The 22,573-nt window shown below is 52.8% G+C and overlaps 11 protein-coding genes across 11 annotated transcripts; 7 read left to right on the plus strand and 4 right to left on the minus strand.

The window, feature by feature from the left end:
• Positions 1–393: 393 nt before the first annotated feature.
• On the plus strand, positions 394–1,497 carry ASPZODRAFT_148279 (hypothetical protein; the record flags this gene model as incomplete). Its single annotated transcript, XM_022725349.1, has 3 exons — positions 394–1,169; positions 1,219–1,393; positions 1,450–1,497. 3 exons carry the CDS (start codon positions 394–396, stop codon positions 1,495–1,497), a joined length of 999 nt encoding a protein of 332 aa, XP_022585401.1.
• A 59-nt stretch (positions 1,498–1,556) lies between these two features.
• Positions 1,557–3,352, minus strand: ASPZODRAFT_86615 (hypothetical protein; the record flags this gene model as incomplete). Its single annotated transcript, XM_022730291.1, has 5 exons — positions 3,031–3,352; positions 2,897–2,982; positions 2,824–2,841; positions 2,529–2,777; positions 1,557–2,466 (listed from the first exon to the last, which is right to left on the minus strand). The coding sequence occupies exons 1-5, from the start codon at positions 3,319–3,321 to the stop codon at positions 1,557–1,559; spliced, it is 1,554 nt and encodes a 517-aa protein (XP_022585402.1). The 5' UTR covers positions 3,322–3,352.
• Positions 3,353–3,661: 309 nt separating this feature from the next.
• ASPZODRAFT_126861 (hypothetical protein) lies at positions 3,662–5,690 on the plus strand. The gene is made up of 2 exons (XM_022721599.1): positions 3,662–4,159; positions 4,304–5,690. The coding sequence occupies exons 1-2, from the start codon at positions 4,071–4,073 to the stop codon at positions 5,535–5,537; spliced, it is 1,323 nt and encodes a 440-aa protein (XP_022585403.1). The 5' UTR covers positions 3,662–4,070; the 3' UTR covers positions 5,538–5,690.
• Positions 5,691–5,773: 83 nt separating this feature from the next.
• Positions 5,774–6,493, plus strand: ASPZODRAFT_282380 (hypothetical protein). The gene is made up of 4 exons (XM_022728124.1): positions 5,774–5,850; positions 5,911–5,926; positions 6,019–6,201; positions 6,260–6,493. Exons 1-4 carry the CDS (start codon positions 5,808–5,810, stop codon positions 6,300–6,302), a joined length of 285 nt encoding a protein of 94 aa, XP_022585404.1. The 5' UTR covers positions 5,774–5,807; the 3' UTR covers positions 6,303–6,493.
• A 123-nt stretch (positions 6,494–6,616) lies between these two features.
• On the minus strand, positions 6,617–7,222 carry ASPZODRAFT_34485 (hypothetical protein; the record flags this gene model as incomplete). The annotated part of the gene is made up of 2 exons (XM_022728263.1): positions 6,617–7,093; positions 7,151–7,222. Coding segments are annotated over 2 exons (549 nt in total), but the record flags the coding sequence as incomplete, so codon positions are not given.
• Positions 7,223–7,823: 601 nt separating this feature from the next.
• On the minus strand, positions 7,824–10,777 carry ASPZODRAFT_126863 (hypothetical protein). The gene is made up of 4 exons (XM_022721600.1): positions 10,609–10,777; positions 10,027–10,478; positions 9,307–9,960; positions 7,824–9,250 (listed from the first exon to the last, which is right to left on the minus strand). Exons 1-4 carry the CDS (start codon positions 10,703–10,705, stop codon positions 7,958–7,960), a joined length of 2,496 nt encoding a protein of 831 aa, XP_022585406.1. The 5' UTR covers positions 10,706–10,777; the 3' UTR covers positions 7,824–7,957.
• Positions 10,778–11,846: 1,069 nt separating this feature from the next.
• Positions 11,847–13,574, plus strand: ASPZODRAFT_55272 (hypothetical protein; the record flags this gene model as incomplete). The annotated part of the gene is made up of 1 exon (XM_022728534.1): positions 11,847–13,574. One exon carries the CDS (start codon positions 11,847–11,849, stop codon positions 13,572–13,574), a length of 1,728 nt encoding a protein of 575 aa, XP_022585407.1.
• Positions 13,575–13,743: 169 nt separating this feature from the next.
• On the plus strand, positions 13,744–16,981 carry ASPZODRAFT_21405 (hypothetical protein). Its single transcript, XM_022727852.1, has 4 exons — positions 13,744–14,015; positions 14,080–16,048; positions 16,112–16,183; positions 16,253–16,981. The coding sequence occupies exons 1-4, from the start codon at positions 13,931–13,933 to the stop codon at positions 16,773–16,775; spliced, it is 2,649 nt and encodes an 882-aa protein (XP_022585408.1). The 5' UTR covers positions 13,744–13,930; the 3' UTR covers positions 16,776–16,981.
• An 828-nt stretch (positions 16,982–17,809) lies between these two features.
• ASPZODRAFT_56433 (hypothetical protein) lies at positions 17,810–19,978 on the plus strand (the record flags this gene model as incomplete). The annotated part of the gene is made up of 5 exons (XM_022728610.1): positions 17,810–18,707; positions 18,774–18,947; positions 19,003–19,128; positions 19,192–19,573; positions 19,630–19,978. The coding sequence occupies 5 exons, from the start codon at positions 17,810–17,812 to the stop codon at positions 19,976–19,978; spliced, it is 1,929 nt and encodes a 642-aa protein (XP_022585409.1).
• A 559-nt stretch (positions 19,979–20,537) lies between these two features.
• Positions 20,538–20,956, plus strand: ASPZODRAFT_11739 (hypothetical protein; the record flags this gene model as incomplete). Its single annotated transcript, XM_022721174.1, has 2 exons — positions 20,538–20,663; positions 20,723–20,956. The coding sequence occupies 2 exons, from the start codon at positions 20,538–20,540 to the stop codon at positions 20,954–20,956; spliced, it is 360 nt and encodes a 119-aa protein (XP_022585410.1).
• Positions 20,957–21,062: 106 nt separating this feature from the next.
• ASPZODRAFT_126869 (hypothetical protein) lies at positions 21,063–22,513 on the minus strand. The gene is made up of 2 exons (XM_022721601.1): positions 21,467–22,513; positions 21,063–21,407 (listed from the first exon to the last, which is right to left on the minus strand). Exons 1-2 carry the CDS (start codon positions 22,485–22,487, stop codon positions 21,190–21,192), a joined length of 1,239 nt encoding a protein of 412 aa, XP_022585411.1. The 5' UTR covers positions 22,488–22,513; the 3' UTR covers positions 21,063–21,189.
• Between the last annotated feature and the right edge of the window lie 60 nt (positions 22,514–22,573).

Genomic DNA, 22,573 nt, shown 5'->3' on the forward strand with positions numbered 1-22,573 from the left:
TATAACTAGTGCCCTTCATATTGACCGGCGACGTCATCGGGAGTAGCAAAGACCATACGAGAAAAAGCGAGACCGCAGAGATAGATGACAAACGCCTCAACGTGAATAATAGTTTCCTGACAAATCCACCAGGCCTTGACAGCCCTGCCCGGCAATCCACTAGACACGATATCCCTGTGGAAACCCGCTGTGGTCGCGAATTCTCCCCGCCCTCTTCCCCTCGGTCCTCCGGTTCGGCTGTGCCCCTCCTCGATGTATATCAACCGCGCCGTGCGAACACCCACCACGAGCTCATTGTTTCTCATCCGTCCCAGCAGTCGAATTGTCGAGAGTCGTCGATTCCGCGTCTTCCCTCAGCCATACCAACACCGTTCTCCTCTCTATTCCCGCACCATGTCGCTCCCCACCACCATGAAGGCCGTGCTCGTCGAGCAGACCGGCGGCCCTGAGGTGCTGCAGTTCAAGACGGACTACCCCGTCCCAACCCCCGCCGAGGGCCAGCTGCTGGTCAAGAACAACATCTGCGGCATCAACTACATCGACACCTACTTCCGTACAGGCCTGTACCCGTCCCCCAAGCCTGAGATTCTCGGTCGCGAGGCCGCAGGCACCGTCGCCGCCGTGGGGCCGGGCCCCAACCCGGCCAACTTCCAGGTGGGCGACCGCGTCGCCTGGCTCGCAACAGGCGGGTATGCTGAGTACTCGGCCGTATCTGTTGGCAAGGCCGTCAAGATCCCTGCCGGTGTCTCAGACGAGGACCTGATGGGTTCCTTTCTCAGCGGATTGACTGTTCTCACTCTCGCCAAGGAGACGTATCCCGTGCAAGCGGGCGAATGGGTGCTTCTGCACGCCGCGGCGGGCGGCGCGGGCTTCCTCATGACCCAGATCTTGAAATCTATCGGCGCAAAGGTCATCGGCACTGCGGGCGGTGCCGAGAAGGTTGCCCTCGTCAAGAGTCTGGGCGCAGACGTCGTCATCGACTACCGCAGCGAAGAGGGCAAGGACTGGGTCAAGAAGGTCAAGGAAGTCACCGGCGGCAGAGGTGTCGATGTCGTCTACGACTCTGTCGGCAAGGATACCTGGGAGGGCAGTCTTGAGGCCGTCAAGCGCAAGGGCACTATCGTCTGGTTTGGAAATGCATCGGGCCCTGTTCCTCCTCTGCCATTGAAGTAGGTGTCTTACTTTTCTACTGTGATGGTTCTTTATTGACTGCTGCAGCAAACTCTCTCCCAAATGCGTCAAGATTGCCCGCCCTACGCTGTTCGGCTACATCGAGACCCGCGAAGAGTTTGAATTCTACGTCAATGAGCTCTTTAGACTCCTCCAGTCTGGTCAGCTGAAGGTCAAGATTCACAAGATCTATCCTCTCGAAGAGGTTGCGCAGGCTCACAAGGTATGCACACGATCTTTGATTATTGTAATTGATCTGTTCTGATGGTTTTTTTTTAGGATCTCGAGGGTCGCAAGTCTACCGGGAAGCTCTTGTTGCGTGCGTAGAGAAAGTATAGATGTATAGTTCAAAAGGTTCAATGAAATGTGAGATTAAGATGTCCTGACTACATGTAATCCGTGTTGACTGGCTCGGCGCCCTCTCTCTCTGCACTCTCATTCTCTGCCTCTGCCTCTGCCTCTTCACTCTCAGCAACCAAATCTCTAGGCTTCTTCCAACCTAGCATGAGGTCATTGGCCAGCACAGTATAAATAGAGGAGTACGCCGTAAAGACCTCATCAAAGAAGAAAAGGCCGCAGTTCAGTTCCCAAATGGAGGTGATTACCTTCATGCCCGGATAGCACAGACGGAGAAGATCCTCCTCAAGGAAGAAGTCGAATTCCTGGAGATTCTGGACGCCACTGCTCTGCTCTTCCCACTCGCGCTTTTCTTCAGGCGAGAGATCGATCCGCGGCTTGCCTGGGTCGCGGTATGCACGGGCGTGCACCCTACCGACTGGCTGCAGATCCGAGGCATGGACGCCGTAAAAGGCAAGCGTGTCGGCATCTGGAACGTTGAGGGAGATGACCTCGAAGCCGTCAATGTCCTTGACGTGAGTCGCACGCAGCGAGTCTGCGTTGGCGAGAGCCTGGAACTGCCCGGCCTGCTCGTCTGATCCAGCGCCCGCGATGGCGAACTTGACGACCTTACGCGCGACGGCACTGTTCATGCGGGTGGCCTCATCCTTGGGATTCTCCCACTCATCCTCTACTGCGTACATATCGTAAAAGTAGCCGCCGAACAGTGCCGAGCAGGCAGTATTGAAATCCCCGGGACCTTTGGCGGTAAACTGCTGGTTCTTCCAGAGTTCCTTGCCCGCAATATCGCACGAGGTACGGGCCTGGTCTATGTTCTCTTTATACTCTGGACACACGTCGTGGTAGAGAAGGTATGTCAAGAAGTTGCGGATCGTGACCGTGGCTAGCTTCACCATGTCTTCGGTATCGGGATTGAAAAAGTACGGAAAGAAAGATGTCCTGCAATTTTTCGAGTCAGCGCGGAGCCTCTCCAACAACATGTTTTCTCCCAATCTACTCACAGGTATCCTCGAACGACAGCGTCAAAGTCGATAGGAAGATCTATCCGATCACGGTCAATGCTGGCCTGTCCCGTAGCAACGAGAATCTCGTCCTTGTCCATCTCTTGAAGGTCGCGGTTATCGACTCCCCCAAACATCCTGGGCGAGACGTCCACACCTCCATATGCCAGATACTTGAGGAAGACCTCCCGCCTCTCAGTTTCAATGCGACGCTTCTTCTGGAAGCGAAGAATGGCGAGCTCGATCCGACTAGATTCTGAGCTTGTATCTTTGCAAAGGGATCAGGGGAACTTACTGTAAAAGAGGGCGAGAGCTGTCCTTCCTTGTCAGTATATCTTCTTCTTCAAAAAGCACGCTAGTTCACTTACACGTCGTAGATTTCCTTCTCCTCTTGGTGCTCCTGAAGAGTGATAGGAGGGTCGACATAGTACTCTTCGAATCCGGTGGGCTTGTTCTAGAAACTGTTAGCAGACTGAGCATAATTCCTAGCTTCACACTGTACCTTTCCTCGCTTGCTCTTGGGCTTCTTGCTTCTCTTCTTCTTCTTCGGTTCCGGCAGCACCAGTTCAACCTCTGCAGTTTGTTGGCCTTCGCCCTGATGCTCGTTCTCGTTCACATCACTCGAAGCCTCATTCAAAACCTGACGATTGCGCTCACCCGCCTCATCGACACTCTCACCGATGTCCTCAACAGCGGTCACAATGGGCTTTCCAGCTTCTCCTCCATGAGAGTCTGCTTTCTTCAGACGGAGAGGCAGGTCTCTGGGGAGAGATGGCTCTGAGTCGGTTGTCATAACGTTCGAATAGTGATTGTCAAACCAGAAAATGCTAAAGTCAAAGGAGGGAAAACAGACGAGAAGAGAAAATTGTAGTCTCTGGGAGGAAATTAGGAGGAGAGAAGGCAGGTGGTGGTCAGTCAGGTCTTAAGATGAAGCAACCATTCACTAATTGACAGCAGTGACTGCTCTACATTATAGAAGCAACCATTCAATGAAAGCCAATACTGCTCTTTCTGTTTGTCTGTACTCTATAGACCTCAAAGCTATAACTATTCCATTCTAAGAGCTTATGAGTCTGAAATAGTCGATCTGTTCCTGATGCTGTGCAACCAACAAACAGATCCTTCCACACGGCCATAATTCCCAGCTCATTCAAACATTATCAGACCGGTGTATCTCTGGGGGCAGAACATTTAATAATACAAGTATAGAAAAGTAAGAATAAAGTAGAGTAACTATAGGCTGACGTTGGCTAATCCCTAAGCAAGGATTCGCGTACGAAATGATTACCTATCGCGTGCGCTCTCAACTCCCTGCCTTGATTAATCGCCGATAAGTTAAACCTGCATTCCCCTGCTTTCTGCCGATCATAGGGATGATTTATTACTAGTTAATCCACACTCTCTTTCTTGATGTTACTCTTCTTTCCTTAATCATTACCTTCCCTGAAACTTCTATTGTTGTCTCAGCCTCAGACGGAATGCCATTGTAGTGTCTAATTTCCGCTCCCCCCGTCAGCACAATTGCTCCCGCTCAAACACGCTATGCCCTCGTCATCACGATCAGATAGTCTCAAGACGCAGGGGATCGACGGCGACAGCTTTGTTGCCTTTGACCATGCTGCTGCTGGACAGTAGGTTTTTTTTTCCCTTCTCGGTTTTGAGTCCTTGGTTGTCAAGTGTCGCCTTGGAGGCGCAATGATCGCTGTCCGAGCTCCCTAGCGAAAGTAAAGATAGAAAAGCATAAAACAAACACTAACAGCTCTTTTTCTCGGTAGTGAGGGTGTTCGCTGTACTACTTCCGGCTCGCTGATCGCCAAACCGTGTACCCAGCAGGAAGTGGATTTTTACGAATCCAGTGCTCTGCACCCGGAGTTCAGGGAGTTCATCCCAACCTATATTGGCACGCTATCGTCGGCAGACCAGCAGTTGTCTCTGGCTCTTACAACAGTGGAACAGAATGGGGCGATAGCCATCACCGAGTCCGACCGCTTGTCCGTCTCGACCGACGCATTCAAGACTGACACGCCGCAGTCCAGCACCCGTGCGCCGGTGGTTACGTCTACGCAGGACAGCGATACACCTTGGACACCGTCGGGTGGCAAGAAGCTCCAGACAGACATATCGATTGTATTGGAAAACGTCGCCTCAGGTTTCCGGAGACCGAATGTCCTCGATGTGAAGCTTGGCGCGCGGCTCTGGGCGGACGATGCACCCCCTCCCAAACGAGCGAAATTGGAACAGGTTTCCACGCAGACCACAAGTGGCAGCCTGGGGTTTCGTATTGCAGGGATGAAGGTCTGGACGGGGGTAGCCGGGGAGACGGATGAAGGCGAACGAACCAACCCCTATGAAACGAAGCACGAAGCGTCGGAAAGTGGTAAAAGCGGCGAGGTCGTTGAAAAGGGCGGCTACAGGCGCTACAATAGGTGGTACGGACGGGCCTTCTCCCAACATAACGTCAAAGAAGGCTTTGAGGCTTTTCTGGCGGGCGCCAAGGCCGGTCCGATCGATCGCTCGAAACTCATGGCTGGACGGCTGGCAGATGAACTACGACGTGTACAGTCGGTACTAGAGGCAGAGGAGAGCCGAATGTACTCCTCGAGTGTGTTGATCGTCTACGAAGGTGACATGGAGGCACTGGAACTCGCGCTAGAGGAGGAGAAGAAAGCGATAGAGAGGCCTCCTCGATACTACGAAGAGCCAGAGGACAATGATGACTGCGAAGAAATAGAAGCCCCCGAGGATGGCTCCTTTGAGGTACTAGATCTTGCTACTATGGGACCAAACGGTGTCTCCTACCAGGCGATTAATATCACCATTGATCCTGAAACAGCCCAGCTGGCCGACTTCACAGAGGACGAGGACGAAGAGGAAGACCCTCCCAAAGTCCACGACCTGCGCTTGATTGACTTTGCTCATGCCAGCTGGACCCCGGGGCAGGGACCGGACGAGAATGTTCTCATGGGCGTGAGGAGTTTAGTCAAGATCTTCGATGAGATTGCCAGTTGAGCTGATCCATACTGATTCAGGTCGCTGGCGACCTGGACTGTCGTTACTGGCCTTGTGCATTTCCATTGTACATATACCAATAGGGCCATTAGCAACGAGCTAGCCAAATCAATGAATACTAGTGTTTATTATTATTATTTATTATTATTGAGCTGTAACTACCTATCCTACCTATCTAGATAGTCATAGCTTAACCTGAATTACATAATCCAACCTCCAAATTCATCTCCGAGCCTTGGACGCTTCATCAACCACGACAGCAACGGCATCATGTTTCCTACACGCGCCCTGCTTGGGCGTTCGGTCTGGAAAGGTAAGAAGTCATCGTTATCGGGTATATATTCTATTGAGATATGCATCTAACTTGCGACAGGCCCGAACATCGTCCCGTAAGTCATCCTCTGATCCAAGTCCACACAGTCCATCATGCACATATACACAATCTATGCGACAGCGAGTTCAGAATTTTGCTGACCAACAGTCTACCACTGCCGCGAACTCTTCCTCCCCCTCCAGGCACGCCCCCCATCAGAACGCAGAAACGCGGTGCGACCATTCTCCCCAACTTTGTCGGGATCCGCTTCGCCGTGCATAATGGCAAGACGTACCATGATGTGCTGATCACGGAGGAGATGGTCGGTCGGAAGCTGGGAGAATTTGTGCCGTATGTTTGATTGATTCTCATTACCTCCGTTCGAGATTTTGAAGCTGATGGTTTGCAGGACTCGGAAGCGGTTCACATATAAGCAGTCCAAGAACAAATAGACTTCTTCTCATTTGAAGTGGTAACGAGTGATCTTTCATTGCATCAGTTCTGGCGTTACAATTATTCGATGTGTACAATATGTTTTGCCTAGAAGAAACACAAAAGATTGGAAAGTAATAATAAAAAAAAAGATTACGAGAATGGCTGGTACAGGGGTTCCCGTCCGATCAATCACTAAAACTAAGGTATTTTATCCACAACGCCTCCGGTATCTCTAAATATCACCTGCTAGATATTTCCCGTACGCCTTAAAAAACGAAAAGAAAAGAACCAGACCGACCGACTGCTGTAAGACTTGCTCCAAAGAAGAAAATTACCGGTAGAACTCCCCTCTCTTGACGGTGACGCCATATTCCGACACGGCCATCCCCAGATCTTCCATGGTGAGGACGGTACGTCCCTGGCCCGAACCACCGGACCCTCCACCTCCAAAACCCGGCCTCTGGATGCCCAGATGTGTTGCCGCCTTGCCCTTGCCTGCATCTCCGCCAGCGGCACCGGAGCCACCGCCGCCACCTCCCCCGCCCGCAGCGCCTGTCCCCGAAGACGCACCCCCAGGGGGATTCAGGCCCGAGGCTGCCGTCAGGCTGCCCATGGGGTTATTCGCGGAGGAGCTGTTCGAGGCGCGGATTCGCGCGTACTGGTACGAGTCGGCGGCAATGTCGGAGACGAACTTTTGCGTCGCGAGCGCGAGCAGCCGCGCCAGGTGCGGTGGAGTCTGGTTCGGACCGTTGCCTGGGGGTGGGAGGCCCGCGAGCGTGAGGTAATGGGCTGTCACGGCGTCGGGGATCTATAAGTAGTTAGAAGAAATGAAAATAACGATCGAGATCAATTTGGTTTGAAGTACAATCGGCGCATAGTCGTCCATCTTGCCTAGAAACTCGCGCAGACTCGTCTCCTTCTTGGAGGGCGGCGCAGAGGCAAGAGGGTCCAGGCTCGGTTGTAGGTTTGCGGCATTACTGCTCGCGTTGGTGTTGCTGGCGCCGAGGTTATTGTCCATGTCGATATCCTGCTCGATGCTCGTGTCGAGATCTGCTCCGCCGACCGTGTCAGGCTCTTCTCGTCCGGACTCGGACGCTGTGATTGCTGCGGTCGTCGTCGACGAGGGAGCCTCTTGCGATGCGTGAGGTGGCGGGACCGAGGGACGTGACGTGTCGGCCATGGTTGCAAGGGCGAAGGTGGTGGTAAAAAAAAAAAAAGAAACAAACAGCTAAAGGACAAGGATTGCGGGTGAATGGAGGACAGGCAGATGCCGGTCGGTCGCTGTTCGATTGGATGGTTTGGTTTGGCAATGCCAGCTCAGTGTGCAATGGTTATTGAATTGTCATGGATTTCTTTGGTTGAGCGGACCGCGTTCGATGGAATTTATGAGAACGATCCAGTTGCGGGGATGGGGGAACCCAAGGGAGAGGAGTTTAAGAGCTTCTCTAGGTCCTCTGGACATGTTTTCTGGTAAAATAGAATATTATAATCAGGACGAGTAAAAATCTGTGAGTTATTTGAAACCAGCTATTTCTACAGCAAGGTGAATATCAACTAATTAACTCCTGTCCATCCCGTTTCAATATGTATTAGAAGCCCCCCCCCGAATCAAAAAAAAGAAAGAAAAAGAAATGAAGTATTATCCTATAGATACAAAAGTTGAGCAACATAATCACTGCCCCAATTGCATATTGGCATTTACAGAATCCTGATGGTGCTGGTGCTGGTGCTGGGTGTACTGATCTCCATGGACCTCCTGAGTCAGCGTTTGCATGAGGTTCTGCTCCTCAGTCTGGTCCAGGAGGTGTTGAGCATTGGGATCTGTGAGGGCGGGGGATGCAGGAAGGCTCTCGGAGGAAGCATGGCCGAGCGAGACTTGCTGGTGGGCACCCGCGAGGGCCATCATCCCCTTGATGCCCTCGACGTGGGCCTTGTCCTCCTCGCCCTGCTTCTTCTGGCGCTCGCGAGCCTCACGCTTGGCGGCCTGCGCGGGAGCACGAGTCTTGAGCTCGCCGGTGACGAACTTGAGGTAGTAAGGCACCTCGATCCCGCTCTTGAGGAAGAAGAGCTTCAGGTTGCGGGCCTTGTCTTTCAGCTGGACCTGATTGCGGTCCTTCAATGCTTCGCTGATGGTACCGCCCGGTCCAAACATGGCCAAGATCTGGCTCCAGTGCGGTCCTTTCACCCGGTCCAGCCCCGCCATGAGAGCATTCTCTTCCTCGGTCGTCCACGGTCGACGTTGACTCGGGAGGCCCGATTTGCGACTGCTCGGTGATGATTTGGCCGAAGCCGCCATCCGAGCACGTTCGTAAAGCACTTGGGTGGGCTGGGATTGTGAATAGTGGGGGATTCCAGGCATGTAGCCGTGGTTGGCAGCATGATGGCCGTTCCGGGGCGGGATAGGGACATGGCCGCCGGGAGGCTGGTACTGTTGGAAGTTGGCCTGGAGAGGACTCTGCTGAAACGTCAGCTGGCCCGAATGCTGTTGATACCCCGGCGGTGTCGGGGTTTGCTGGTAAGGTTGGGCCTGGTGGCCAGCGAGTTGACTCTCTGGCTGTGCAGGTGAGTAGCCGTGAAGTATCCCCTGCTGGCCACCCTGCTGCTGCGGTGGTTGTTGATGCATTGGTTGTTGCGCCTGGGCCTGCCCTTGAGCCTGTTGCTGTTGTGGCGGCTGTTGTGGCGGCTGCTGTGGCTGGACCTGAGCCTGTTGCTGCTGCTGCTGCTGCTGCTGTTGTTGCTGTTGCTGCTGCTGTTGCTGGGAGCGCCGCAGCCCATGACCCTGGAGGGCAATCTGAGCAGCGCGCGCAGCACGAGCAACCAGGTCACCATGCATGTTCTTGTCGACAGGGACTTCAGCAGGCGCTTGGGGGGCAACCGAGAACTGGCTTTGCAGAGGCGCACTAGGCGGATCTTGTACCTCTCCACTCGATGTGGATGGCTGGCGAGTCTTAGCTGCTTTCTTTGCCTTGAAAATAATCAGCAAAATCGCAGTGCGTAAACATGAATGTTGGGATCTCGAACCTGTTGATGACTGATTGCGTCAAAGTTCTTTGTGATGTAGGAACTGAGGTCCCTGAGGAAATCTTCCCAGTGATATTTATCTGGTAAAGACTTCATAGCTTCCTCATTATTAATATCGTTGAGAAGGATCTCCCGTCGCGAATAAGCCCGCTTCACAAAGTCAGCTTCACTGGGAGCCACCTGCCGGGTGCCCGGGCGCCTTTCAAGTAGACGTTGCTCGAGATCATCAGGGAAGAGGTCGTATAATAACTCGGTCCTCGTCCGCTCTGTATTGTTCATCGAGGCGATGAAGGCTTGCGTTTTGAGCTCCAGAAACAGGGCCCCCTGAACTTTAAGCAACCGACCCCCATCTGGAACGAACACATCAAGGAAGTGATCATTCAACTCCGAGAAGCCAATTTCCTGAGTACCAAAGATGCTTGACACGAACGACGCCAAGTTTGCCTTGCGGATCACATCGACCTGGGCAGGCTCTGTAAAGTCCAGTTCCGTGGAGGAGAGAAACGCGCTTTTGGTGGAATAGACTTTTTTGGTGTGGTCGAACAACGAACGCATTGTTGCATACGCCTGGCCATTCTCGGATTCGGGTTCAGAAACAAAGGAGGTGATATCCTGGTAGGACGACTTGGCTAGCAGCGATAAGATTTGCGTCGACTGCATCAACTGTTAGCTACAAGCATCCGACCATGAAAAGACAAGAGAAAATATCCATCCACCCACCAGGTTGTCAAGAATGGGAAGACTCTGGATCTTGAGATGGGAGTTCGCCTTGACATAAACCAGACCCTTTGCCGGCGCCTGGCCTGCACTGTCCCCCAGCTGCTGTGGGCCCATTGCACATTGTTCCTCAACACGCTCTGCATGGTTCATGATATTGGAGATTACCGCCGCCACATCCGGTGCGACGACATCCGAACCGGTGTCTGGCAGAGCCGGGCTCTCGGAGACATGCTCCATTGGACCGTGTACATCAGCACTCTGGCTGACAGCCTCTGCCAGAGCCGACACCAGCTCTTCGTCTAGCTCACTGCCGCCATTCTCCTCCGCCAGTGTCGCCGAATGGCCTAAAAGAGCCAGTTCGCCCGGTTCGGAGTCTGTACGGCGCTTCTTGGAGGCACGGGGGGACACCGCCTCCTCATCGTTTTCGAGCGGACGAGTCGCCTTCTGAGACACTATACATGGGGGACAAGCAATCAGTTTCACATCCTCGAACAAATCAATTAAACCCCCTTCCCCCCCCGGCCACCGGGCCGATGGTCAAGTTGCGAGGTACCCCCTAACAGGCCACCAAGATAGACTCACCGCCGCTGTCATCCTCCTGCTTGGGGAGAGGAGAGTGAGAAATATCCAGAGAGTCCTTCTCTATCAAAGAGTCGTCGCTGCCTCGCTCGTCCGCCATTCTGGGCAATGCCAGCTGCTTGTTGATGCCGTCTGGCCTTCCAGGAGCAGAAATGAGGGCTTAGGGGTAGGGCGCAGGCGTAGGGCTTGCGAGGATTCAGCCGTCTCGAAATTTCTGCCAACGCAGCTGGTCTGTGCGCTTGCGGGGCTACTACTTGACAGTTACTCTAGAGTCTGAGTACATTCACTACATACGATCTAGTCTTCTGGATACTTCTTCAAGATGATTATCTATTGAATATACTAATGAGAGATGATGACTGCCTTGTTGCTTGGATTAGCTTGAATGGAAAGCATTGAGACGAGGTTCGGCCACGAATCCACGTCACCGACACGGCTACCAGCAACTGTCGAGAATGCCAATAAAGGACCAAAGGGCCAAGGCGCTCTCTATAATGTCCCAGGGATGCTGCTGCAACAGTCTGACGTGATTGACGTGTGGTCTCGTCCGCTGTTCTCCTGCAATGGTCGATGTTACCTCTGGGTGGCATCCACCAGCCATCAAGCAATGCCAAGGACGATCCACTCGCCGGGAATTAAGGACGACCTTTCCTTGACAACCATGGGGAGATGAGCGGAATTCGCACCATATACTCTTGGATGGAAGGGATTGTAGACTGGGTCTCATACATGCCAGCTTGCTTAACCCAGCAAAGCTGGGTTAAGCTCAATGGGTATACCGTTCAGCACAAAGTAGTAGAAACCACAGGCATGGCATGGAAGACTGACAAAACAGGTACCTAATATCCTCTATGGAGCAGAGAACCTCACTCGATGGAGATCTATGGAGTAGCTACTGAACCGTTCTTTGCAACAGACAGACACACCAGTTCATGGTCGAGGTGTACAACGGTATCGATGTCGTCACTTGGCTTCCCGCCAGTGCCGGAACTTTAATGACGCTCAACCTGCCAGGGGATCAGGCCAGAGACAAGCTGGTTCTTCGACGGTGACCGTTTTCAGATGAATTTAAACTCGGCGAGCCTGTCTGCCAAAGTTTCTGGCCCACAGGATATATCAATGGCAGCCCGGATCTTCCTAGCCCTGCCAATCTATAACCTACAGTCCGTGAAGTGAGGTTGCGTTTGGAAATCATCAGTCTTCGCTGCAAAATGATTGTCATACGCGGTGTTTCGATATGGATGCTTGCGCTCTTTGCTTATCTTGGGTATGCGCAGGACTTGACGGAGAAGGTCTGGGGTATCTTCGCGTATACTATCCACGGAGACAGCACTCCTGATCTGTTGCCTCAAACAAAGACTCTGACGGCATACGGTGCAAACCAACTATACGCCGCCGGGGCGACCTTCAGAGAGAGATACGTTGCCATACCTGCGGACGATTCGGTAGCTACATTGAGGGTCCAGGGCTTGTCGGCATATACCATTGACCCTGATGAGGTTGTCACTTTGTCTACTCCCGAGCAGTTCATGGTGGCGTCCGCACAAGCATTTGTGCAAGGTCTCTTTCCCCCAGTCGGCCAGTTGATAAATGCGACCTTTCTTGAACCGAGCTCGCAGCTGGCAAATGGAACGATTGTCGCCTTCCCGTTGGATGGATACCAGTACCCGCAGATTGTGACGCAGGGGTATTCGGATCCCAATTCCATCTCGATCGCCGGTCAGGCAGACTGTTTCGCCCACGAGGTCGCGGAGTTTGAGTACCAAGTCAGTGACCAGTACCAGCAGATCAATGAAGAGACGGCAGCCTTCTATCAAAACCTTTCCGCCAATGCTCTTTCTAGCGTGCTCGAAACCTCGGCTACAGACTACATGAACGCTTGCGAGATCTCCGAGTACTTGGATTACCAACAACTACACAATTCGAGCTTACTGGACAGCGTCAGCGAAGACGATGTCATTCTTGCCCGCTCGCTGGCAGACAAGTATGTCTACGCTGTAAACAGCAATTCTTCCTCAGAGACAGGAATCAACAATGGCAACATACGCTCCATTGCCGGCCAGACACTGGCGGCACGAATCCTGGAGAGCTTTGTTTCTAACGTGGAGGCGAGAGGGTCCTCGGATAAAGTGACTCTTCTCTTCGGCAGACCAGAGTCTCCCGTGGCGCTTGCATCCCTCCTACAGCTTGCGGCTCCCACTTACTCCAAGTTCCAGTCTCGCCCGAGCCTGGGTGCGTCTTTGGTCTTCGAGCTCTTCAGCCTCAGCAATGAGTCTTATCCGGTGTACCCGGACTCATCTGAACTCTTCGTCCGCTTTCTGCTCCACAATGGAACCAACTCGTCGACCCAGTTTGTTTCATATCCTCTGTTCGGCCATGGTCCCAGTAATATCGCCATTCCCTTTGACGAGTTCCTAGCCGGAATGGAGCAGATCTCCATGGGGTCGACCGAAGAATGGTGTCTTACCTGCAACTCGAATTCGGTTTTCTGCGACGGCCTGGTCAGTAGCACTGGATCTGAGAAGTCTGGGAAGAGCAACGGTATGAGCCTGGCTGTCGCTGGCGTTATCGGGGCATTCGTCACTCTTGCGGTTATCGGACTTCTAGCGGCCATCGGTTTCCTCGTCTGTCGTGGTCGCCGGCAGTCTTGGAGACGCAGGTCGTCACCTGGAGGGTTTAAAGGGGATCGCAAGCTAGCCAGTGACTGCGATGTCAGCTTTAATAATCCAGTATGGGGAGATCTCAAGGCACCGGCAGATAATCAGCCAGCCAACACCGGCACCCCTGGCGAAGTTGCGACCACGGGGCACCATCGTTCGGGCAGTTGGGAGATGGGGCAACACAGGGACTCCAGTAGTGCAGGTCCTGCACAGATTAGCAGAACCGGGCCTGCCTTTGACGAAGAGGATGAAGACGAATGGCGGATTCATAGTGTAATGCAGCCTGTCAAGGCTCGTGAGAGTATCTAATCCGATGCTTCTCTCGCCTCAGAGTTCTCACCGAGGCATAAAAATTGAGCTTCCAACGATTTTGTAATGAATTTTAGCAGTATAATATCCCCAATTCTTTCCAATTGTTCCTTTTTTTTGTGGCCGTCTGTTGTGTGTTCTCCCTAAAGCGGACCCAACAAGGAAGGAGGGCGTTGACCTGACGAACACTTTCCTCAGACCCTGTATTGCTACCTTCCTGAGGTAAACTCCCTGGTTACACTTCACTGACCTCCCAAATCTGCTTCATCTTTCGTGTCTTCTGGTCCTGTATCGTTCTTCTCGCTCTCATCTACACTCTCTGCTTGCCTTCCAATCCCCACGGCTGCCTACACACCATGAAGTACGACACCCAGACGCTGCTGGCTCTACGCCACAGTGCCAAAATTGAGATGGACAGGTTCAGCGTCCATGCCTTTAGCAGTACGTACTTCACCCCAGGCTGTTGAGGCCCTGGATATAAACTCACGTGAATTGAATTGTTCAGACAACCTGCTTGGCCGACGGAAAAATAGGGCTAGCTTCTTGTCAGAGTTGTCCTCAAATAAAGCTCGAGACATGCGTGCTTCCTCGTACCAAAGCGAGGCAGTCTCATCGACAGCCTCGGAACGTGGCCTGGAATTTCCTATCCGTCAACCATATCACCCACCTCAAGGAGCCCTAGCACAGACAAATGCCGGATTTGCACAGTTCTTGAAGAAACACACATCTCCCAAACACCAGCGTGTTACGGCCGGAGGTCGCATTGTCCCCATGGAGCCAACAGAATCTATTCCAAAGATGAAACCGCTCGTGCGGAGCAAGAATGCAAAGGCCCGGAAAAGGTCTATGGCCAAGGAATTGAAGAGCAACCGACAAGCTGATGAATGCATGGATATTTCGGAACACCGTCAGACTCTGGTCGGTGAGACTGTGGATGGTCACTATTCATCTCCCTCAGAGCCTTCAGTCACGGCAGACCCTATCAAACGGCCAAGGGTGCCCAGTATTAATAGCCAAGGATTCCAGATCCCAGATCCTTTACCTGACATGCAGCCGTCTCCTATTACCAACCCATTTTCTCAACCCACCTGTTTGATGTCGAATGGCCAGCTGTTACCGACACTACAACAGCCGGGTGACTGTATGCTGGGTGTCCCGAGTTATGGGCCACTGAACTTCAGACCAGATCAGACAAACTGGCTCTCAAATAGCATACAAACTTGGAACTGGCCTTACTCTGCTGGCTCTTCCATCACAACGGCGGGTACTCCCCTTTCGACGTTCTCTGCTCCGCCATTGGATGTTTCGCCTCCCTATAGCCAGGTATACAGTTTTACTCCCGCCCTGAGTCCAGTAGTTCCAAGCACGTCGCCTTTCAATGCATATATCGCACCTAGTGGTGGATACTGTGATAGCAAGACTGCTGCGGACACAAATTCTCAATCCTCTTTGATGGGATCATATGGAGAAACTGCGTTTTGGAAGCTGTTTCATGAAACTGTCAAGGACCACGAGGCTATCTCCAACCAGCTCAATCAGCTCGACAGATATATGGCGATGCATGCGTGGGATATCGACACGAATTCGAAGAACTTGCTGGTGGAACAGCGTAGGGGTCTGGTTCGTGACCTTGATTCCGTGCGCCTGCGCAAGGAACAGTTAGAGTCGGTGCTGTCACAAGCAAAAGCGAATGCAACAAGTTTCCGGAAGGAAAAGACAACTACACTTCTTTCACAAGTTCAACCGATAGATCTCGGACCTAGCCAACATAGCCAGCTCCCATGGGTACCCGGCTGTCTCGGTAACTGGGGCACTCCTGGATTGTCATCACCTACGCCTATGATGAATCCGTACTTTCCGCTGATTCACACGGCTAGTACATCGTTTCAGTGGCAGGACATCAACAACCCCTGTCTAAAAAACCAAGAATGTGGGGATTTGCACATTAACCTGGCCTATACTGGTGACATTGAGCAGCCATGCTACGAGAACTGGACAACAGATACTAGCCAAGCCCAGGGTCTTCTCGATGATCCAACTGATAACAGGCCGGTGACTACCACAAAGTCGAAACCATCAACTAACCTCCGTCAGTTGTATCGCAAGATAGACGAAGCTAACCGCAGAGGCGATCCCATTGACGGATTGCTCAAGGACCTTGCTGCAATCACACTGAAACTCACGAGCTCTAAGTCACATGAGAGTTCGGAGCATTCGGAGCTCGGAATAGGTAAAGGCAGTCATCTAGCATCAAAGACCGCCTCGCGAGGCTCTCAACTCTCTCAAAGCAAGCATTCAAATCAGGCTCAAACAGACCCGGGTGATGGAGCCGCATTAGCCCAAAATCACACGACGATGAACACGTTGTCGAGGAAAACTTCGAGTGAAGCTTACGTGGCCGATAGCGATGACGATAGTATCTCATGTTCATCTACAGCAACCGGAGAATCGATGGCTACCGTCCATCGAATCGAGTGAGTTGGTCAGAGCACCGAAATTTGCCTGCCAGACCTTACTGATCATGATGTTTGATTCAGCACATGCCAAGCCTCCAAACAAGTAGACAGTGACAATGAGAATGAAGGCAGCGATGATAGATTGAAAGGAAGGTAGGCGTTTCTGAAGTCCTACAACTTTCATTCCCAAACTCAGGATTGATAATCGATGACTTTCTGTAGCTTTAGCGATTCAACACGAAAGAAAATATCAATATCGTCTACAGGAAGCCCATCACCGAAGAAGCGTGATACAGTCCAGCGGACACGATACATGAATTCCAGGAACCGAGGCTCACACGAGTCATTTTTATCTATCCTCTCCACGAATTCAGCTGCAGCAAAGCGCGACTGCCCGCAGTTTTTTACGCAGTACCTGAAAGGGGACGGGACCTTGGTGCCTCAAAAGACAGCGGCATTGGCCATCTCCCAAAGCATCAACGCGCATGCTTTCTTGCCTCCTTTTGACGGTGCCGGCGACTTTCCTGCAAGCCGTACATCAGGACCTGTTGCTGACGAAGATGACGTTGCAGCGCAGTCTGCTGAAAATGGGAGGGTCGAGAAGGCTGGTTGGTATGAGAGGAAGCGGCGTCCACGCCCTAGTCCCGCCGTACTACAAGCCTTTTTTCGGCAGATTGAGAGAGACGAGGACAATATGATACACCAGTATTATATGGGGCAGCCGTACTCGATGGCGCTGGAATAGGGCATCTTGTTATCAAGCAGTGAGATAATCATCTGTCAGGGGGGGCGCCATCGATAGCCGATAACCACTCGGAACTAGGAAAACTCCGTAAACAACTAATACGGAGTACTTCTTACGGGGTAACTAGTTGGTGATTGAAGGAAGCAACGGTCGTCTTGCAACTCGCAGTGTCGAGATATCGATAGCAGTATAGGCATAGCTTTTGCAGGATACAAAAGTAGTGAGATAATAATTGATTTTCGAATACTACATGTCCTTGTAGCATAACTACCAGATAGGTACCTAAGTTGTATATATAGTTAACTACTAATTAGTAGTAAGCACTACCTAGTTAGTTATATATCTACTACATACTTCCAAACCGAACATTATCTCTTACACTTAGTATCATACTGAATAAAAATGTCCAGAAATTTCTTTCCCCCATACGGCCGATAAAACATTATCATTATCGTTCCGGGTGGCAGAGTGGCGAGATAGCGCTCCAAGGAATGGAAATTGGCACCCTGCGAGGCAAAAGGCACGGCAGCCAGTCAGAGAGAACGTGCGCACGGTCTGGGCTCCGGAAAAAAAGATTCAGGGGGCAGAGCCTGTGGTTACTTTCATTTCTGTGCCTGTTGAGCCTTTCGACTCTTTTTCTCTTCTGCTGGTTCCGCCTGGGGCTGTGAGACTGACTAAGAAAACGATCTCTCCACGTCTCCACTTGCGCCTCCTCCCCAACTACGACGACAACCGACTGCCATGCCCTGCCCGTCGTCCTCTCTCCATGTCTGCTGAACGTCGGTGGTGAAGTCTGTTCGAGGGTTTATCCTGCTGCCTCTACCGACTGTCGCTTGCCATCGTCTCTCGTCGTCGAAAGGCTTCTGTGGTCGCCCTCCACAGTGTCCAGCAACCCCCTCCCCTTCGCTTGTCATCCAGTCGGTCGGTCGCCTATCATCAATACGAACGAGATTGGGGTGTTGATGAGATAATAATAAAAATAATTTTATTATTCTATTATCGGTTTAAGATCTTTCAGTTATAAACCAGTCACAATGACGCAGCTTTTCCCGTCGAGTGCGTCCCCGGTGACGGCGAGCGAGAAACGGGGCAACTTCCCTGGCCTGTTGCCGGCCTCGAAGAAGCACACACATGAGACTAGCCATCTACCAACCCGGATCAAGAACTTCTTCCGTCTCAACAGCTCGAGCAGCACCGCCTCCTCCCACAGCAGCCATCAGGGTAGCGAGAAGGACCGTGACGCCAATGCCGCCCGTGCGGATGCCCGTTTCCGCCAGTCGCGCTTCCTGCCCACCATCGGACGGAATCGCTCGACTACCGTCGCCAGCGAGGGCAATCCGTTGGACGATGCCGTCTCGCCAACCGCCACGGCAAATCCCTACTTTGCCCATCAGGGCCAGCCCGCGCTGCGCCATCGCAACGACGGCTCCGTGCCCTCCTCGCCCCCCGACACCCCAGAGCTGCAGGTCGATGGCGTGTCGCCGACCGAGCAGGCCACCACCGCCAACAAGGAGGAGCTGGCGCGCAAGCTGCGCCGGGTTGCCTCCGCTCCCAACGCCCAGGGCCTCTTCGCCAACGGGGCCTCTGACGGGCGGCCCCAGACAGCCGAGCTGGGCAAGGAGCCCCTGCTTGAGCAACCGGGCGCTGCGCTCCAGGTTGGCCTCGTCGATCAGCACACCGCTAAGGGTGGTGCTGCCTCCGCCGTCACCCTGGCCGTCCCTCCGCTGCCGACGGGCAGCAAAGTTCCGACTGCAGGCCAGATCCTTGAATCGGCCTCTTTCCGCCGCACTTATAGTTCCAACTCCATCAAGGTTCGCAATGTCGAGGTCGGGCCAAGCAGTTTCGACAAGATCAAATTAATCGGAAAGGGCGATGTCGGCAAGGTTTATCTGGTTCGTGAGAAGAAATCGAGCCGGTTGTATGCCATGAAGGGTGAGCTCAATCTGTTCCTTGAACCCCCCCACCCCCCCCCTGTGTGTGTCCATCTAACATGAACAGTTTTGAGCAAAAAGGAAATGATCAAGCGTAATAAAATCAAGCGGGCCTTGGCAGAGCAGGAGATTCTCGCGACGAGCAATCACCCCTTCATCGTCACGCTGTATCACTCGTTCCAGTCGGAGGACTATCTGTATCTCTGCATGGAGTACTGCAGTGGCGGGGAGTTCTTCAGAGGTGAGCCTATTCTCTCTTTCTCTCTATAGAAATGTGACCACTAATAAGTCTTAAGCTCTTCAAACGCGTCCCGGCAAATGCATCTCCGAAGACGCTGCTCGTTTCTACGCGGCAGAGGTCACAGCCGCGTTGGAATATCTTCACCTCATGGGTTTCATCTACCGTGATTTGAAGCCAGAGAGTACGTATTCCCGATTCTCAATTGCTGATATCCCTCAATGCTCACTTTTTTTTTTCTTTTCAGATATCCTCCTCCATCAATCAGGACACATCATGTTGTCGGACTTTGATCTGTCGAAACAGTCTGGCCCTGGCGGCGCGCCCACCATGATCCCTGCTCGCAGCGGCAATTCCACCATGGCTCTCCCGACCATCGATACCAAGTCGTGTATTGCCGACTTCCGGACAAATTCCTTTGTGGGCACGGAGGAGTACATCGCCCCCGAAGTCATCAAAGGCTGCGGCCACACGAGTGCAGTCGACTGGTGGACCCTGGGCATCTTGATCTACGAAATGCTCTACGGGACCACCCCGTTCAAGGGCAAGAACCGCAATGCCACTTTTGCCAACATTCTACGGGATGAGGTGCCGTTTCCAGAGCACCAGGGCTCCCAACAGATCTCCAAGTGAGTTGTTTATCCCTTACGCTTTCTTCTTTCTCTCGTTTCCTAATAAAAATTAGTATGTGCAAATCTTTGATCCGGAAGCTTTTGATCAAAGACGAGACAAAGCGTCTGGGGGCCCGGGCAGGCGCCTCGGACGTCAAAACTCACCCCTTCTTCCGCCAGACGCAGTGGGCGCTCATCCGCCACATGAAGCCGCCAATGATCCCCCACCAGGGCCGCGGGACCGACACCCTCAACTTCCGTAATGTCAAGGAGAGCGCCAGCGTGGACATCGGCGGGCCGACCCCGAGCAAGCTTAAAGGCGTTCCCATGGACTCAGGCTTGACCACGCCTAACGGCGAAATTGCCGATCCGTTTGAAGAATTCAACAGCGTGACGCTCCACCACGACGGTGATGATATGTAGTCCCTTGAACGCCCCTCGTTGACCCTTTACCTCCCCCCCCTTCAGAGAGCTTTCTCTGTTTCTACGACACGATGCATGACGAGACTTGTAACTTGATCTCTTTTTGGTGTTTGGTGTTCGGCTTGTTTCCTTATTACCCTCATTATCCTCGACATTGATCATATTTCGAGTGGCATTGCCTGCATTATCTCGGCATTCTTATTGTCTGTCTATTATATCAGATCCTCTTGAGTATACGTGTTTGCAATCTGGCGTTGTTTTTTCAGCTAGAGGTGGATATCTGTGCCTTGGCATGACTATGTAGTTTAGGCATTAATAGAGTTCTCGCATCTATTGACAGATAGGAAAAAAGTATACTAAGGCATTGGTGACTGTCTGCTACCTAGTTAGTAGTTAACTACCTGCTACCTCTATAGAGCAGTTATACCTATCTTATCTATCAGATGCGGGACGCTCGAAAACTCCCACTCACCTCCGTTCATCACTCATAAAAGTCATCATCCACCTCTCTTCCTTCCTTGATCAAGTGCTTAATTCAGTTCTTTAATCCTCCATCACAATGGGTACACCAACAACCACCCCCCCACTACAAGAAAACCCGCTCCTTCTCTCCAACCCGCTCGTCTCGCCCCTTGAACAAGAGGTGTTGGACGAGTACACGCGCCTGCTTAGCAACGTCAACAAGGTAATCGAGGCACAATTCTGATCTGTCAATAGCGTCGCCCTAATGTGTTTCTATTTTAGTTATCTGATAAACTGTCCTCTCTGGCGGGCAGTCCCTCAACACTCACCCTCGACGGACTCCGATTACTCGAACGCAAGACCGCGACGGTATGCACGCTCCTCAAGGCGAGCGTGTACAGTATTGTCCTTCAACAGCAGATTTGGAACGAGAGTGAACAGGGTCAAACGGGGGAGAATAACCATGAGAATGGGAATGAGAATGAGAATCTCGAGGAGTCGGGGTATACTCTGTAGATGCGGGCATCTAATGAGTTATGTATATCAAGGAATTTGTTTTAAAATTAAGGGGGAAAAAAAAGTGAATACAAAGTCATGGAGACTACGAATTATAGAGAACCGGTGCTAGAATACAGATAACGAATATATACACGCTCACGCATGATCCAGATATGAGTAAGTACTGATACAGTACTAGACGGCCATGTGTCGAGAAAGACAAGACAATCTAGATGGGATTTTGAAGAAAATTAGGTCCTCCCGGCGTAGTACACCTTGCGCACATCCACCAGCTTCTTGCCGCGTGCACGCGCAACATCCTCCGGGTTGCGCTGGGCCATCAGCGCCTGGTATGCGGCCTTGACCGTGTTCATCGGGTTTCGTGAGCGGGTAACGCGGGCGGCGAGATCGTGGATACCGGCGGCGCGGCACATTTCGAAGATAAGGTGTTGACAGCGAAGACCGAAGCCTGAACAGTTAGCGAGGACTTGAAAAGAGAGAAAGAGAGAGAAAGGCACGGGGTCATACCAGGCGGGCGAGTCATCAGTGTAAGCTCCACGGCTCCAACCTTGCCCTTGACATCGCCGTAGATGGTGCGGTTCTCATAGCGAGTGATGGGCTGCATGTTGCGAATGGCACGGTGTATCGACTGCATCGAGGCATCGGTGGCTTCCTCGGACTTGGCCTCGCCGATGCCCAGCAGACCATTGCCGTTGCCCGCAATAGACAGGCAGTACATGCGCCGGACCTTACCGAGACGGGTCTGGTTAACGACGGAGTGTTGGACGAGCGTCTTCAGCTTCAGGCCCCGGATCTGGGCGGTCGAGTAGCCGGTCGCCAGGCGGAGCCGCTTCAGGGCCTCCATCGCCTCCTCCGACTCCTGCGGCTTGTTTTCCAGCTTTGTGGCCGCCTTCTCGGGCTGCGGGTCCTGGGACAGACTCTCGCCCGGAGCGAACAGACTAGGGATCAGCACCGAGTGCGGGTTCAGCTCGCTCTCCTCCTTGCCCACGGTCACCCTCATATTCTCGGCAAACCGCACCCAATCCACCGCTGTGGCATCGGGGGGCATTTCGGCAAAGAAACGAGAAAAGTCCTCCAGCAACTCCTCCTCAGTCTTCAAGCGCGCGTGGGGGTCGGAGTTGGATTCGGGGGCCCGGATATGCTTGTCCACCCCAGGCTCAATCACCGAGAGGTCGTCCAGGTACCGCAGCTTCATCTGGTCCTTCCGAATGGCAAACTGCTCCGCCAGATCCTGCGGGCTGATGGCCGCCTCACCCGTCTCAATGGCCGCAAGCTGCTCCGGCGTGTAGTGCTTCGCCAGGGCCTCCTTCTCTTCGCTGGTGTACGCCTTGAAATCCCCCTCCTTCATGTTCTGAGTAATCTGCTTCAGCGTCTTCCCCTCAGGGCCCCTGACACCCGCCTTGGGCGCCTTCGACTCGGCCCAGTGCACAGGGGACAGGTGGAACTGACGGCGAGGCACGCGAGCCCCGGGCGCCGCGGCGCGCGAGAAACTGCAAAACACGCATCGTGCCGGGCGTGAGACGTTCATTATGAAAAGAAAAAGTGAAAAAACGATGCCTGGAAACTCCTCGACCAGGACTCAACGGAACAGGCGAAACGGTGGCTCTCGAGACT

This window comes from Penicilliopsis zonata, assembly GCF_001890105.1.
Source record: "Penicilliopsis zonata CBS 506.65 unplaced genomic scaffold ASPZOscaffold_1, whole genome shotgun sequence".
NCBI lineage: Eukaryota > Fungi > Ascomycota > Eurotiomycetes > Eurotiales > Aspergillaceae > Penicilliopsis > Penicilliopsis zonata.

What these genes read in the sequence shown, in the direction of transcription:
- ASPZODRAFT_126861 (XM_022721599.1), top strand. Translation starts at nt 4,071, where the DNA reads ATGCCCTCGTCATCACGATCAGATAGTCTCAAGACGCAGGGGATCGAC. An exon ending in GACCATGCTGCTGCTGGACA is followed by an intron (nt 4,160 to 4,303) that starts GTAGGTTTTTTT and finishes TTTTCTCGGTAG; the next exon opens with TGAGGGTGTTCGCTGTACTA.
- ASPZODRAFT_126863 (XM_022721600.1), bottom strand. Translation starts at nt 10,705, where the DNA reads ATGGCGGACGAGCGAGGCAGCGACGACTCTTTGATAGAGAAGGACTCT. An exon ending in TTCCCATTCTTGACAACCTG is followed by an intron (nt 9,961 to 10,026) that starts GTGGGTGGATGG and finishes CAGTTGATGCAG; the next exon opens with TCGACGCAAATCTTATCGCT. An exon ending in ACGCAATCAGTCATCAACAG is followed by an intron (nt 9,251 to 9,306) that starts GTTCGAGATCCC and finishes ATTATTTTCAAG; the next exon opens with GCAAAGAAAGCAGCTAAGAC.
- ASPZODRAFT_126869 (XM_022721601.1), bottom strand. Translation starts at nt 22,487, where the DNA reads ATGAACGTCTCACGCCCGGCACGATGCGTGTTTTGCAGTTTCTCGCGC. An exon ending in ACTGATGACTCGCCCGCCTG is followed by an intron (nt 21,408 to 21,466) that starts GTATGACCCCGT and finishes CTAACTGTTCAG; the next exon opens with GCTTCGGTCTTCGCTGTCAA.
- ASPZODRAFT_282380 (XM_022728124.1), top strand. Translation starts at nt 5,808, where the DNA reads ATGTTTCCTACACGCGCCCTGCTTGGGCGTTCGGTCTGGAAAG. An exon ending in AAGCTGGGAGAATTTGTGCC is followed by an intron (nt 6,202 to 6,259) that starts GTATGTTTGATT and finishes GATGGTTTGCAG; the next exon opens with GACTCGGAAGCGGTTCACAT.
- ASPZODRAFT_21405 (XM_022727852.1), top strand. Translation starts at nt 13,931, where the DNA reads ATGAAGTACGACACCCAGACGCTGCTGGCTCTACGCCACAGTGCCAAA. An exon ending in CAGCGTCCATGCCTTTAGCA is followed by an intron (nt 14,016 to 14,079) that starts GTACGTACTTCA and finishes TGAATTGTTCAG; the next exon opens with ACAACCTGCTTGGCCGACGG. An exon ending in GCTACCGTCCATCGAATCGA is followed by an intron (nt 16,049 to 16,111) that starts GTGAGTTGGTCA and finishes TGTTTGATTCAG; the next exon opens with CACATGCCAAGCCTCCAAAC.